Genomic DNA, 16309 nt, shown 5'->3' with positions numbered 1-16309 from the left:
TGATTAATACTCTCGTGATGTATTAGCCTTAAAATAGTTACATAGAGGTATATATTTGCACTAGATCCAATTTTTAATTTTAATGTAATTAATGTTATTATCATGCAAGAGTTTATATATTGAAATAGATTTAAAAAGTTTGTCATCTATAAACATGTATTACTACATAAAAATACGATCTTTCTTGTAATAATCATCGGTTACATAGGTATTTTATTATCCTTGCCGAATTAGACAGTAACTGATTATCGTTTTGACAGTTTGAAGAGAACTTACTATAACGTTCTGCTAAGATCAATTTGGTACCGAACAATATCTTTTCGTATAATATTACTAACAATGTATTCCATTGTATAAAATAAGTGAATGTGAAAGAAGGTAAAGAAAAATATACTGAAATATGTTTTGTTTTTTAAGCGCGTATAACTTTTTAAAATGTATTCAAATTGTAATATTTCCATTTCTACGTTTTATAAAAGAAAATCATTTTTCAAAATAGAATGTTTACGAAAAGAATTGCTATTCATCAAAATACTTAAGTGTTATTTATTTTTGTACAGGTTAGACGGCTCAGCTTGTTTTACAATACTTATTACTGGTCCAATATTAAAAACATGTTACAACGTGTGCCTAATCTTTTGAAAGTTCTTCATAATATTAGCCATTACAATAAAGAATGTTTATACATGTTTCAAATAGGATATGCAAGGAGACATATTAATACTTTGATAACATATAATTACAATACCAGATACAAGGTGCAAGTTGTTGCGAATCCTCAAAAGATTTTTACTGCAAATAATGTAAAACATCTGCAAGAATGGAGATGGATTCTTATTACAATTTCCAAGCCAATATCTGTTATAGCAAAAGTACAAAAAGAAGAAACAGTAGACTCCAGTAAAAGTACACAAAACAATGTACAAAGAATCATAGAATTAAAACAAGAAAATTTAGGGCAATTAAAAGAAAGGAACTTAGATGTTAAACCTGATGATAACCAGACTAAAGAAGAGCAACAAAATTTGAAGACAGAAGGTACAAAAGGAAACATAGTCAGAAAAGTATAGTAAAAAGCTTTCTTATTGATTTTTAATTCTATTTTTTATTTTCATTAATTTTCATCATTGTTATTATTTCTTGTATTCACATGTCTTTTATTTACAGTTAAAAAGAAGAAAACGGATAAAAGAGTATCATCATTAGAACGTAATTTTATTACACCAGTTAGAGCTATGTCAGATTTTTTATTGAAACCGTCCGATCTTGAAAACTTACCAAAGACAAAAAGAAGATCACCTTATGAGTTTGAACCTCCAATTACTGTTTTTTGGAGAAAAGATGTAGAAGCAAAGTAATACTACACATTTTAACGATGAAATCTGATGAGATGACTATTGTAATAAAAAATAGATGATTATGTTTAACATACTGTGTTTATTTGTAGAGCGATAGAAGTCTGGGGATCACGGGAAATCTTAGCAAAAGAACTTCTTAAGAAGGAACTTCAACAGAAAACGTATCAGCAAAGTAAGTCTCCGCTTTATCTACACATAATTTAAAATGAATTTCCTTAAATGTATTTAGAATAGAGTTAGAAAACATTTTATTTGATAAGTTGATTAGTTTCATTTTCTTCTGGACATTTTTCCATTTTACAGGATCATTGTCACTACTTTTATTAACATATTCTTTTTGGAGGACTGATATAAATCTTTTAATTTAAATGTTTTATGATTTCATAGATATATTTACTGTTAAACGAAGATTAAGAGATTATAGACGAGAAATTGGTAGCAAAACACAAACAATAGATCAAGAAGGTCTTTTTGGAAGATCTGGCAAAGTAGTTTTAACTGCCATTGTAATGTAAGTCCTATCTTTTTATTTTTATTTAAAAATACTTCATTATTAGTATAATACATTTATCTTTCTTTCTTTTAGCAATGGTTGCAATTTTTTATGTAAGCTGTGTGCGTGGTTGTATACTGGTTCGCATAGTATGTTTTCAGAATGTATTCACTCTGCTGCAGATACTTTTAATCAATTGATATTAGCATATGGTATACATAAATCAGTACAAGTATGCATAAAATTATGTCATGTGAAATTAAGATAAATCTTGTTTTATATCTCTATATACATTTTTAATATTTTAGACTCCTAATCCTGATCATCCATATGGCTATACAAATATGAGATATGTATCTTCTTTAATATCTGGAGTTGGTATCTTTTGTGTTGGAACTGGTCTATCTATATATCACGGAATCCACGGCCTTCTGAATCCTTCGACAATAGAATCGTTTTATTGGGCATATTTTATCCTGGTTGGCTCTATGGTATCAGAAGGAGCAACTTTGTTAGTAGCAATACAATCAATAAAAAAAGGTGCAGCAGAAAAACGACAAACATTTAAGGACTATGTATTAGGAGGACAAGATCCTTCTGTAAACGTCGTACTTATGGAAGATTGTGCAGCTGTAAGTATTTATTAGACAAAAAAAAAAAGGATAGGAACAATCGCAGTTATTAAACATGAGATGTTCTTTTGAATATGATAGGTGCTTGGTCTTGTATGTGCAGCTACATGTATGGGTTTAACATCCTATTTGGAAAACCCCATGTTTGATGCCATTGGATCTCTTTTAGTTGGCGGTCTACTTGGCAGTATAGCTGGGTTTATAATACATACAAATGCCACAGCTTTAATTGGAAGAAGTATATCTCAAGAAGATCTAGATAAAATCAATGCGGAATTAGAAGCAGATATAATGGTAATATTTTTATGATTGTATCGTTATAAATAAATAAATATATATATATATATATATATATATATATATATACATACATTTATTTAAGTTAATTGAATTCGAAATAATCAGGTGCGAGCAATCTATGATGTCAAGGGTATCGATATGGGTAACGACTTAGTTCGGTACAAGGCTGAATTAGACTTTGACGGCAGGGAATTAACAAGGTCTTATTTGGAGAAGCACGATCTTGTTCAAATGCTAAAGGTACTAGCTTAATGTCCACAAAGTATTACATTAATTTTCAAATTATTCTATTCCTTAGGAAGTAACAGGAATGACAGACATAAAAGAATTGGAAGCATTTATGCTAAAGCATGGCGAAGCTATTGTTGATACGCTTGGTGGAGAGATAGACAGAATGGAACTAAATCTAAAGGTATACCAAGAACATTTTATATATGAATTTCTAACTATTTGACACTATGATTTAACTTTTTTCTTTAATACTTGTAGAAAAAGCATCCCGAGATTCGACATTGTGACCTGGAGATCTTATAAGTATTTATGTACAATACGGCTACTAATAAGCGATATACATTGTGATGTAAATAATGTTTCATAGCAATGCTTGCGCTATCCTATTTGCTGTATTCTATTTACATATTATTTATATACAAATAGTGCTCATGTCATTCTTTATATTAGAAGAGAAATAAGCTAAATAAATTTGAATTTCTTATTTATAATTGTGCCGTACTTTTAATTTATTTTTTAATCTTTTCACATTTAACGTGCACGTTATGGGCGTCGCATATTGTCCTGAATTATCGATTTTTTCCAAGTATCTCTCACAGTGTACAACAAACGGTTACTATGGATACTTTCCTCTATGAAGTTCCGGGTATGAAACTGTTCTCGTTTCCAGTGAGATAGGTACGTTTAAATATGACGTATTCTAACCGCGATATTAGAAAGATTGAACATTTTTACGCCATTGGAGAATCGGTAAAATGAACCGGACGAACGAAAGAGTTTTGAAACGACGGAGCAATCCGGAAGTTTCACGTAGAAACGACTCGAGTAGCAGCGAGGAATCTTCGTCGGTTACCGAGAGCACCGAGTATTCACCATATGTGCAAAACACCAGCACGCCTCTTAGACCTAGATGGACAAATTCCGAAGAGACCAATAGGTTTCGACGAGGACAAGGAGATATCGACGATGCAGAAGAGGTGTCATCTGACAAAAAGGGATCGAAAAAGTTTCAGAGACGCAAAGAGCATGTTGATCGAAAAAGGTATCAGGACAATCGTGAAAGAATCGTTGAAAAGCAGAGAGGAGGACACGACCGACGTAATAAACGAAGACACGATAGACGTTCTGAAGACGCTGCTAATAAAAGACGAAAGGAAACATCCAGTTCAGAGTCATCGGACAAAAGTTATAATGAAAGCGACTTGGAACAGTCGAAACGAAAAAGACGAGATTTAGTAGGTAAAATTGCTTATGTTGAGAATGCTTTAACTCTTTGACTGCGTGATAAAATGATACAGTATGAAAATAATTAAATCTTTAACTTTTTATAGAAAAAAATATTAATAATCGTGTTATGTATAACGACATTTAAGATGTTTCACGTCCAAGTCAAACGGTTAATAACTTTAAATACGAAAATATTAAATTAGACAGATGACTTTGGTTTGCTTTGCAGGGGATAATGAATTGCCTATTACGGAAATCTTAAGGAGGTCGCAAGAAAATGCGCGAACCAAATATGAGCATCAGGTGCCACTCCCTGTATTAACCACGGATAAAGTTTACGTACAGCACAGGGGTGGTTTTAGTACAATGAAAATTAACCAAACAAAAGGTTTTCCTAGTGACAAGAAAACTGAAAGGGCAAGTAGCGTTGATATTCATGACGAAGACAATTCTCCGCCTATAAAGGTGGCCATTATGCTTCAACAATTTTGGAAAAATACAGGTCTTTTGTATCAAGGCCTTCTAGGCGGTATGGCGCTTACTCATTTCATCATGGTATGTTTCCATTACTTTATAAAAGAAAATCTTTCCATCATTGTGTTTTATCTTCTATCTAACCTCTTCTTTTTTCAGTTGCACGTATTTTTTAATAATTCTATAGAATTCATCGCAAAATACTCACCATTTTGTGAGATTTATACAAACATCTTTTCGTTTCTTATTGCCATGTGCATCGTTTCAACGTTCGATAAGTATGTTTACTTTGTATTAAAAAATTAAAAATCGTCGAATATCGTCTCCCAGAATTTTTTAATCTTCATAATCGTTAGGTTTGATTTGGCACGATTCGACGTGGAACATCTGCGTGAGCTTTATTTCGACCATAACAAAGCAATTATCGCAGTTCCTTTGTATCTCGTCGTTTTCTGTCTTCATCAAATCGGCGCAGAAACCGATGATCAATTAAATTTGATACATTATTACAATTCCAATCATACCGTATGGCAAAACGTAAGCAGAAGATTACACATTTACCTACAAAGCACACAAAAAATATATTTTTATATTAAAGAAATTTTATTTTAGGTCACTAATGTTCAGTCCCTTCTGGACGACTTAAATAGTTGGCAGAGGATATCCATGTCGAAAGATTTACTTGCAGTGTTTGCCTGGTTGTTTGTTTCCCTTGGTACTAAAGATGATTCGTTCTTGACTTACCTACAGTCGATGGAGAAGTACGCGGACGATATCGAGTCCTCCAGACGGTAAATGAATCAAAGTTTCTTCGGAAAAGAAGAAACTTCTCTTAATTTGGAATATCATATTTGGCTGAGGAACTGTGGCGTGTGCGATTTCAATATTTATTCGTAACAGAATAGGGTCTGATATGTACAATATTTATAAAGTTCTAAATTCTAACAGACAGTACACGTACATGTAATACCAATGAAGACAATAACATTGAGAATAAAATAACATATGGCGCGATCGTGTTGTAATAATAAAATATGTTCTTAGATTTTGTCTTGAGCGCGGCATTAAGTTGAATCAACGATTGCGCAAATAAATTTTACAAGTTTTTAAATAAATAAAAATAAGGGGGAAATAGGAAGAAGTATTAAAGAAAGATAAATTATGCACGCAAAGTGCATTGCAATTTGTTTAGAAAGAGAGAGAGAGAGAGAATATTCTCACATACAATCGTCGATACAACGCGTGCTCTCGTTGCACGACAAACTTTGCTATAAATAATGTGCGAAGGCTCGTATTGATTTGCGAAGCAACAGATAGATAGATATATATACATATATATATTATATTATATTACAATATAATACATATATATATATACGCATCATATATGAATAAATACTGTACGTACATTTACAAATCGCTAGCGGTTTTCTCTGCACGAATTTACATCGGCGATAATTTAAAATATCTCTGAACTTAAACGCTAACTCATCAAGGCACTGTTTACAGTTCTGTCCGAGCTTATGGATTCGTCGAATTTCACGTCGTTCCCTCGTTCGAAATGGTCGATACTTACACGTCCTCCATCTTTCCGCTGAGGTAAACGATCTTTAAGGTCCTTCGTCGAATAAATTAAGGGACAAAATCGTTTTTACGTTATAAGAAAACTCGAGGAACGCAATCGACTTTCATAGAATAGGAGGAGAACGATCGTTTCGCGATCGCTCGAACAATCGGTTCTCTCGTTTCTCGGTACCCTTTTTTTCTGTTTTTATTTTTGGTGAAAAAGCAGGACGATCGAATGGTCCGGTTAATCGACAAATGGGGACTTGCTTTGGCCCCGAGGAACAGCGCCGTGTTTCGATCGCTACCACTGGAACACGTCGTTGTGACTTTTTACTAGCTAAAGAACGCTAAACTCCCTTCTCGTACGTGTAACTTGTGTATATACCTTTAGAAACATTTGTGCGGATTCGTTACGGCAGTATTCGAAGAGACAGCGTGATTTGTACGAGCGGAAGAACGTTCGCCGACAGTGAAACCAAGTACGTTCGACGTAGCCAGAGATCACTTGTCGCGAGTGAACGGGGCATCGTGATCGATGCTGTCCCGTTACAAAAAGAAGAACGCCTCCCCGTTCTTCCTTGAGAAAGAGAAACGGCGTACAAAAAGTTTCGGATTCGAGCACACGAGTTGCTCACGACGAAGAACAAACACGCTTTGAAATAGGCATTCGTTAAAACATTTTTTTCTAAAATTGTCATGGTTCTTTTATATGGAAAATGCACGTGGTATGACCCCGGCCAATAGTCGTGAATTAATTGAGATTCGTTTAGGCGAGGAGGAAGTCGGTGAACTCTAAAGACAAAGTTTTTCTTTTCATCCGCTTCCTCTCGTCCGATTAATTCGATCGAAATAGGATTCCTCGTGGAGGTGAATCGGTCAACGAATGGAAGCGAGGATTTCGCGACCGTTTCGTTATCGAATATCGGTAACTCAGTGTTGCTCCTCTTTTTATTCCTCTTCTTTCCATTGAATTCCGCGTTGCACGGGACGTATAAAAGAAAGAGAAAGAGTTTCGTCTTTGAAGATTTCCGTGGCGAGGGAGATCGTCACGGTGACCCAAACGCCACGCACCGTTTACTCCATTTTTCCTCGTTTCTTTCCTTTTCGAGTCTCTTTGTACGTAATCTCCCCTTGGGAGAGGGATAGAATAGGACAGAAATTCCAAGAGTCCGTCTCTTCGAGAGGCTGGGAGGATTTCAGCGTCAGAAACGGAGGAAATCCTGAATGGCGAACGTCGGAAGAAGGATCTCCTCTTTTCAACGACCGCTCCTCTTCTTTCTTTTCCGGTACGATGATCAAACGGTTCCATCACCGTTCTGCATGTATCTGCACCAGGAACGGCCGTTGTTGTTGCTCTCGCGGATTTGCAGCAATTCTCAGTCGTCGAAATCGTGTCTGAGCTTTATATACAGGCACGAGCCAAGAACGATGCCGAAAAGCTCTAGGACCGATAGTCCTAGACCTACTGCTCCTAAGATGATCAAGTGGTCCTTCGTCGTCTCCAGAAATTTGTAGATACAACCCTGTACAAAATTTTCAGATTCAATGATTTGATCGTTGCATTGTTTTGACACAGATCGATTTTTATATTATTGTGCAATGAAATTGTATTAAAGAAATTACGATAACGATGTATTGTCTTTACACGTTGAACGTTTTGCATATCACCCATTTATGAGTGATGAGTTTCTCCATTTACGTATGTAAAATTTTGCAAATAATTCGCAAGAATTGATTTTTCAACTACAATTAAAAACAACTAATGCTTCCAACTTTGTCGTTTAATCTTTTACACTGGGAAAATGTTGGAAGATTTCTTTCTACGAACTCGACAAATATTCGATTTATAGTAGGCGTTCAACATGTTACAGCTCATATCTTTGTAGCTCTTGAAGACCGAAGCTGGACTGAAAAAGCGTGTGCTTCAACAAGGAAGGAACAATTGGATTCGACTGAAAATCGATTGGTACCGTGTAATGGATGTTCGACGGATGATCCCTCCTTCCACAAAGGTGGGTCGGTGTCTTGCAACAGCTATCTGGGACGAGGCTTCCGTCCTTGAGAACATCCTCGCCTTTGTGCCATTCGCTCACCAGCCAATCCTCGAATCTCACGGCTCCGCAGCATTTGAACTGCAACAATGATTTACAAATAAAGTAACTGTAAATATAAATACCACTTAGTATTTATCGTGAAAAGTACATTAAACTTATTCCCATTTACGTGTATTTTCAAGTTTAATCCTCAGTTAAACCCAGACGACGAAGGTTAGATCGATTCTGACTCGTATAGACGTTTCACGTTTGCTGTTACACTTCGTAATTTCTATTTACTTATTATTATTCTATTTTTTAAATTAATTAAGTCATCCTACACACCGAAAAGAAAAAGATATTATTTTTAATAAAGTTTCAGCGTGATACATTATCAACTGTGAATTACGTGCACTTTTTAGCACCTTCGTGTCGCTTAATAATTAACTCTTTCAAGTTTTGTGGCAAACATGCTGGGGCGTGGATTATAACGGTATAAATCACACCGCTGCTATTTTCCATAAAATAGCGTCTTTTACCTATTTTATAACAAGTTTATTATATCTTTTCAAGCTACGAGTACCTATCACCCGAAGCATGAACTTAACTAATTATAAAATTAAAGAGACGATACCTTTAAGAGTTGTAATGTTAAAAACGAATTCTCGAAACAAAAAGTCGCGTATAATAATTATCTTGAAATCTTTGAACGTGTAAGAAGCCCCCATCGCGTGACTGTTAAACGAAAGAGCATTCCTTCGAAAGAGTATTTCTCTTCCACTGTCGAAAGTAAAAACCATGAACATCAACAACAACGGTTCGGTCGATCTTAAGACGAACGTCGAGTTTTCTCTCGCGGGGCAGCTACGATGGGAGAGAAGAAAATCGGATCGATGCAAGGAGCCGCGGCTGCATTAATAGATTCGCAGAGGACGAACTCGAGGCCATTTCGCCACACGATAACGATGATTTGCAGTCGTAAACGTAGCGAAGTAACAGTGGCACCGGTAGTCAGGGTATAGAGAAAAATGGCTAGGCGATATCGCGGCCACGTAAGGCAGCCCTTAGCCATTTCGCGTATTACAAAACTTAACGACATCCTACATTGCGTTAAGAGATAGTGACGAAGAAAGATGAAAAGAAAGGCAAAGGGAGGAGAAAAATCGCTTTAGCAAACTAACCGTACCATAAACAGATATCCTTGTCAAGTACTTAATATATTCGGAATGTCGGTGATCTAAACGTTAAGTATAGCGGCATCTCTTCACAGTGAGTGAAGATTCAGCGTCTGGATCATTTGTAGAGATTTGCAGTAGCGTGCAAAAAGCTTAGGTCATTTACGACTGCGATCTCATAATGGCAACTAATTATATATTCAGGAGATATCATTCTATGTGCATGATGCTACAAAGAAACAAATCTTTATATAAATTTTGTTCTTCTTATAGGAAAAAGTTTTACGTAACGGTTCTTCTTTATAAATATTCCTGGGATCTCTTCGTGTTTTGTGTTTCTTAAAATTGTTAAATTTCTATAAACTAACGCGAATACAAGGTGGAAACGTCATGTTAACGCTAAATTTCCGAACGATCTATGCTTCTTCCGATCGCTTTGGACAGCCACTATGTCATCGGTAACTTACCTCTATCTGCATTTGGTCGATCGCCGAAGTTTCCCTGCTCCTCATAGAGTAGTTCTCGAGGAACGTACGATTAAGGTTCATCTTCAATTCAGGGCCAACTTGTTCCTCGTAGAGCCGCGCTAGAGCACCGACTCCCGCTTCCAGCACGAACACCAGCATCACCACGAACACGTACTGTAGGGAAAAGGAATACAAAATGAAGGGAATTGGAGAAATAGTTCAATTTATATAACAACGATACCTATCTATCTTCGTTCTCCGTAACGGCAACATGATTTTGATTGCAATCATAAAAAAATTACGACAGATCGTACAATTTATTTATCGTTACAAGCCAGACTGATCGGTTATGATAGTATTTAGAAATTTCTATGACAGTATTTGGTATCAGAGTAGCCGATCGATGTTCCATTAAAAAAAAAATTAAACAATTAGTTTGCACAGATAGCATCGATTAGTTGAACTTCTGTCTACAATTCATACTAAATAATTATCTATTTTATCGATGGACAAGTGCTTGTAACATTATGACAAATTATTTCTTAATCGATAGATTAAAGATGAGAAATTTCATACGTTCGCGATCTAACCCATTGAAAGTTAATTATTTTTAGAGAGCAAACGCTCTTAAGCATTGTCAACTCGCAGGCTTTCTAACGTAACGAACGAGGACCAGGATTAAACGCTTCCGTCAAAGATTTGCGTCCCTGAAACCAGCCCCCGTACCTCCCACGATGTCGACGATCTCGATTGCGATTATCCGCCGCTAACGACTTCCGCATCTTCAAACGCGGAAAATCGTGGTTAATACTCGCGAGAGGACGCGTAAATCTTCCATGGAAGTTTCTAGTTTTGTCCAGCGAGTCGTTAACACGCGCGAACACGGTCCATCGAGCGAAACGTGAATCACGCCAATGATTCTCTCGTAGTTGGAAACGATCGAGTCTTCAACGTGGACTTTTCAGAACGGTCGATTAATAACCACACGCAACAGCGACTCGTCGAGTCCAATGATGAAAACGTGTTCGGAACCTGTTTCCTTTCTGTCGCGATAAATTATGCCACGCTTGTCAACAGCCGACTGGCACGCGACGAATAAATCGAGTTCCTCTAATTTTCAAGCAAATAAACCCAAGTCTGAGTAATTTGCCTTGCTTGTCGTCGCTTCGTTTCGCCAATTTGTTCTATTTTATGTTTCCGAACTTTTTGAGATTCGAATGGGCCCGTCATATATTCAAATCAAACAAAATTAATTCCTTTTACCGAGCTTCGTCGATCAAAACGGAAGAACCAACAGTTTGCAATTAATTTTTTTAACCGAACGTCGCGTGAATTTGTTTCGTTCTGCCATCTTGCCCTATTTCAAGATTTCGGTTTTTCAAAAATTTCAAAATTTCATTTATTCGAATTGAAAGAGGAGGAAAAGATAAATAAGGAGAATCAGCGGCGCGTAATTAATTTGTTAGAGCGACTCTTGCGTTCTCAAATTCAACTCGCGTTAATCTTCTCAAGCTCGTTTCAAGCTTACGAATTGTTTAAAAGTCGAAAGCGTGTATTGTTCGTACGAACTAAGAGAAAAAGACGCAGGATAAGAACTTTTCAATTATATTTTTTATTTAAATTTCTACAAGCTAAGACCGCGAAGGAGAATATTGTGCTGGAACATAGCGTTTCGGAAGATGGTATCGGCAAGCTTTCATCGGCAAGCTTTCATCGACAAGCTGACGAAGATCGTCGGAATTAACCGAAACTTTCTTTGTGATGAAATTCGGTCTGTTACGTGTTAGAGCCGCAAAACGCTGTGCGAAGCGTTTTAGGATTTTCATGAATATAAATCCCCGACGCGTCGACGAGCTGTCCGCATGAATATTCAAGCTGCGAGGAACTGGCCACGGTCGATCGTTTCGTAAAGTTTCCAAGCGAATCGCTGAGGAAGGAAGAATTCGTTCGTGATTCGCAAAACGCGTTACCCTTTGAATCTTGAACATTTCCAAGCTGTAACGTCTCTTCTAATCCTCTACCTTTTGAACTTTGAAAACTTCTTCAGAAAGGAACGCAACAACCTTTTTTGAAGAAGGAATACCGTGTCTACTATTTTCTATGGCTATCCTATCACTTTGGAAACATTTCTCTATCATCTTCGTAAGAAGAAACTGTTTGAAAAATGTTAACTGAACTGATTGAAAAAAGTTAACACTTTGACTGCCACGCCAAAATCACGTGTTTCGCTGAGGACACCCCTGGAGTATTTTATTATTCAAAGCATATAATGGCAAAATAATAATAAATTTATGATGTAAGACAACATTCTTTCCCAATGGACTGTTTATCTTATTGGTGGTCACGGATGACCACCGTGGCGCCTTGCTAACAGTCTTATAACAAGTCTTCGTTTATTTCAACAAACCATTCGCATTCGTTATTTCGTCGTAAGTAAAACGTGCAGAATATATTGTTGAAGCGTGTAGAAGATATTAATAAACAGTATTTGCTCATTCTATATATAATAGTAAGGTATGTTCACACTTCTAACTTCAATTATACGATCATAAAGTAGCATTTACGATTATTTTCTAAGCTGTGCTTATAACAATATTCGTAGATTACCCCTCAAGATATGGACGCAAACACAGTGCACCGTTAGATGCAAGATTTGTTCTCATTTTTTTTTTACTGATGTTCTAATAAAAATGTTTAATCGTTCAATGGGACGCTTTTTATTTCAAAGTATCTTCTATTTATCGGTTATATTCAAAATGCCCTAACTGTCAATTTTCATTCAATTTTTTCAATTGTAAGGAGTTCAAGTGTTTCGGTCACCAATGACCAGCGTGGCAGTCAAAGTGTTCATCAATCTATTTAGATTTTTATTATCCAAATAAAAACTATAAGAAGGGACACGACGAGTCACACATTTCTGTCTGTCTTCGACGGCAGAGTAATTTAAAAAATCAGTACATTGTTAACTAGTTCCACGTTATTTCAACTCTTTTGTTAATCGATTATCGCGCTATTGATTATGCTCCTGCGATGCAATTTTGAATAGTCTCCTCGGGCGATCCTGAAATATATCACAAAGTGTGATAGAAGAAAATTTCTTCCCTGAATCCGGCAATCCAATAGAAAACGACACAATGTGCATACGCGCGCTTCAATTTAAATTCAATGTACACGCGCGTGATATGTAAGTACACTACATTGGCCGCAGCATCCGAGCAGGAACGGCAATTGACAGTTTAGAATTGGACAGAACCGCTGACAGCGAATAGACGGTCGATCATGAACACTGACCGCGGTCACGGCAATCACCGCCGATATCCGTGGACAATGCAAATAAATCGATTCTACGAGCAGAAACGGCTTCGTGCTTGGCACATGGTTCGATTCTATTCGAAAGTGACGTCGTGTAACGACGCGAGATGAAAGCGGAATAAAAGCGGAATAAGATCGATCGAAATATCTCTTTTTTAAATTGTTAAAGAAAAAAAAAAATACACGATTCGAGGAATCTTCGTTAAAATATCAATTATTATATTGGATCGTTGGAAAAACTTGTACAGTATTACGTAATTATTGATATTAAGATATTATTACGTAATTATTGATATTAATTGATATTTTCTATTTGATTGGAATAGAGTATAATTAATTACGATGTGATGCAAGATTCAAATAAATATTGCTTCTAGTTGGTCATTAAATGCAGTCATTAAAGAGAAATATTCGGAAGTAATCAATTAAATGGGAATTATTTTTAAATCAATTAACGTCAATCTAACGTTAAATTAGGAAATTGAATCATTTGAATATTTTATTCTAGTTTATTTCAGTTTCTACAAAAAGTTTTTAATGTCGAAACAGAATACGTTAAAAGCTCGTAAAAGCTTGAAAGTATTCATAAAGTACTAAAAGAGATGACAAGTTTATCGAGAAAGCAATCATGAGACGATTAAATAGATGGTACAATGTCATCAATTTCGTCACAAATTCCTCAAACAATATACGTATAGTATTTGATTAAGAACCGGAAAAAGTTACGTAATAATTCTTTTGCCAAAAAATTTCTCGACCGTTTGTCTCCAAGTTTCCTCATTAAAAATCGAAAGAATTTTCAAAAGGAAATCTCTGTCTTTCGCGATAAATTAAACTGTCGATTGATCGCTAGCAAACTGACACTCTACTCGATTCACCTTTTACTTTTCCCGCGTAAACGTGTAAAATCGCCGCACTTTCCTTAAAAATACCACGGTGGTCGTTATCGGGATTTACCTACCCGATGGTTGCGGCGGCGGCAAAAATTTTAATTGAACGCCGTATATGGGCTCGGCTAATGAGACGATTCGCTCGTGCCATAGTGTGCACAGGTGGTGAAAGGGAGCTAAAGACCTATGAGTGGCTATGAGAACGGAGAAGCAAAAGGTTGACCGAGACAACGCAACGTAGAAAACATTTCGCGGCGCGTAATCGGTCTTTCATTAGTCTCATTACTCGTTTCACGTAACAGTGTTCGTATACGATGGCCGAAAATTCGTGGTACTGCATTATGTAGGTGAAAATAAGGTAAAAATAAAAAGTAGCGAGATTGCGCCGAATGTTTTATCGAGTTTGAATATTTCAGCAATCTGAAAAATATGACGAATTCTTGATTACACTGAAAAATAATTTGGAAACGTAGAATAAAATTTTGTCGCTTAAGGCCTCAGTTTAGAGAAAATGGAATTTGAATACGTCACTAATGTTTACTGGGCAAATTTTTAAACTTGATTTTCTCGGAAACGTGGATCCAGACGGAAAAATTTTATTCCACGTTTTCGACTTAGTTTCACACGTACATAAATCTCCTATCGATTATCTATTCCTATTCTATCTGGGAGTTAAGCAAATTCACGTGTATTTGACGAGTTTTCAAACTCGATTTTCTCAAGAACGAAGCCTTCGACGTAATTTTATTACTCTTCATTTCCCACTTATTTAGAACCATATAACCTACTTGATTTATACCACGAATTTAGGACCACGATATAGAATTCTCGACCGAAAATGAGTGAAAATCTGCGGAGAATGGAAGTTTTTCCAAGCTGGTCGAGCTGTCGTTCTACTTTTCATATAGACCGATTGGAAAAGTAATTTTCCTGAACGCGGCGTTCGTTCGAAGGACGAAAGAATAAAAAGATAATCGACAGTTCGCGAGGCCTCATCGATCCAAAATGTTCCAATTACTGGTGATATAATGGGCAAAAATTGCATCCATGCTCGTCTAGTTGATTGGCAACTGCAACGATAGTTTAAAGCTGCCTGAAGCCGAAAGTGCTGGAGAAACGAAAGAACACTGAAACGAAAGAACAGGGGACAGTGGAATCAATCGGAAATCAAGATTCTCCGATCGAGTGGAATCAACAATCTGATTTCAGTCGCATGATGGATGTAATGGTTTTTTCCTTTTTGCTTCCGAAATATCGTGGACGAAATAAAATGCAGAAATTCCAGATAATCATGGAACGAGCAACGGATTCGAGAGAAACGAGCAGCGATATTATCACTTCGTCACTGTCCGATAACCGACCAACAGAAAAATTCATCATGCTCGCTGAAACGACAAATTAGAGAACGTTCAACTCGATACAAACGGTCCTGTCTTTGTTTCTTTGTACGTTTACTCAACCGATTGTGATATTGCCGTTGAATCCATATCGATGCTGGTCTTCGCTTCTTTAAATTTGTTGCCGGTTGTTTCGTTCAGTATGTGAATTTCGTTGCTGGTTATAAACCATGCTGTTCGCAGATGTTCTTATCGAAATCTTTCCAGTATTTCGTTCGTAAGTATATGAACATTTGCATTAACGATACGTCAATGTTATTCAGATATAATATCACGAAAAATTAAGATCAAAGGACCTTCCTATTTTATCTTGTTTTATTTATCGACAAGTAAACGAACCGGGAGTAATAAACTCTTTAAATAATAAAATTTGAAGTTTGGAAGTTTTCCTCGTAACAGATGTAAAATAGATATGAAAAGCCATCTTTTGCATACTATAAGAATAATTTTGATCGAGCAAAGCATAGATTACGTGCCCCTGTTTGTTCTAAAAACACCTAGTTCAGCGGACCCTAATGGTGACGACGCGTGCTAGTGAGAGGATTTGCAACCCCTTGAGAACATCGCGCACAGAAATCCAACGTGTCCAAGTCTCCTAAGAGAGGTACGAAATAATCCGGCGCAAGAAGATCTCGACGATGCTAAACTGGCTCGTTCAGCTACCGGTGTGTAATTAAAAGAACATTAAATCTAAAATGGTCGAATCGTCGAGAACAAGAGAATTCGCAAAAAGATGTGAGATCTTCAGACAAAT

The 16309-nt window shown here is 36.4% G+C and overlaps 3 protein-coding genes across 6 annotated transcripts in view; 2 read left to right on the top strand and 1 right to left on the bottom strand.

Annotated features, from left to right (window-relative positions):
- LOC100740055 (zinc transporter 9) lies at positions 1 to 3505 on the top strand. Of its 2 annotated transcripts, none has more exons than XM_003490597.4 (11): positions 1 to 378; positions 561 to 1038; positions 1168 to 1354; positions 1448 to 1530; positions 1746 to 1869; positions 1945 to 2083; positions 2160 to 2483; positions 2565 to 2777; positions 2889 to 3023; positions 3082 to 3195; positions 3273 to 3505. In XM_003490597.4, exons 2-11 carry the CDS (start codon positions 615 to 617, stop codon positions 3315 to 3317), a joined length of 1788 nt encoding a protein of 595 aa, XP_003490645.1. In that variant the 5' UTR covers positions 1 to 378; positions 561 to 614; the 3' UTR covers positions 3318 to 3505. The 2 variants fall into 2 exon arrangements, with proteins under 2 accessions (XP_003490645.1, XP_012242733.1); XM_012387310.3 differs by having other exon boundaries at positions 17 to 208; positions 3273 to 3498.
- Positions 3506 to 3519: 14 nt separating this feature from the next.
- On the top strand, positions 3520 to 5731 carry LOC100748701. 2 transcript variants are annotated; one of them, XM_003490665.4, is made up of 5 exons: positions 3520 to 4253; positions 4471 to 4796; positions 4875 to 4993; positions 5072 to 5252; positions 5328 to 5731. In XM_003490665.4, exons 1-5 carry the CDS (start codon positions 3770 to 3772, stop codon positions 5508 to 5510), a joined length of 1293 nt encoding a protein of 430 aa, XP_003490713.1. In that variant the 5' UTR covers positions 3520 to 3769; the 3' UTR covers positions 5511 to 5731. The 2 variants fall into 2 exon arrangements, with proteins under 2 accessions (XP_003490713.1, XP_033177414.1); XM_033321523.1 differs by having other exon boundaries at positions 4471 to 4993.
- LOC100749959 (CD151 antigen) overlaps positions 5589 to 16309 on the bottom strand; it is a 90340-nt gene continuing 79619 nt past the window's right edge. For both annotated transcript variants that reach the window (XM_003490594.4, XM_003490595.4), the window contains 3 exons: positions 9957 to 10130; positions 8252 to 8413; positions 5589 to 7804 (listed from right to left, as the gene is read on the bottom strand). In XM_003490594.4, the coding sequence (XP_003490642.1) occupies positions 7658 to 7804; positions 8252 to 8413; positions 9957 to 10130 (483 nt within the window). In that variant the 3' untranslated portion in view covers positions 5589 to 7657. The remainder of the gene's footprint in view (positions 7805 to 8251; positions 8414 to 9956; positions 10131 to 16309) is intronic.

This window comes from Bombus impatiens, unplaced genomic scaffold (genome assembly GCF_000188095.3).
Source record: "Bombus impatiens unplaced genomic scaffold, BIMP_2.2 scf_0463, whole genome shotgun sequence".
NCBI classification, from domain to species: domain Eukaryota; kingdom Metazoa; phylum Arthropoda; class Insecta; order Hymenoptera; family Apidae; genus Bombus; species Bombus impatiens.
This window is presented reverse-complemented; position numbering and strand designations above follow the sequence as displayed.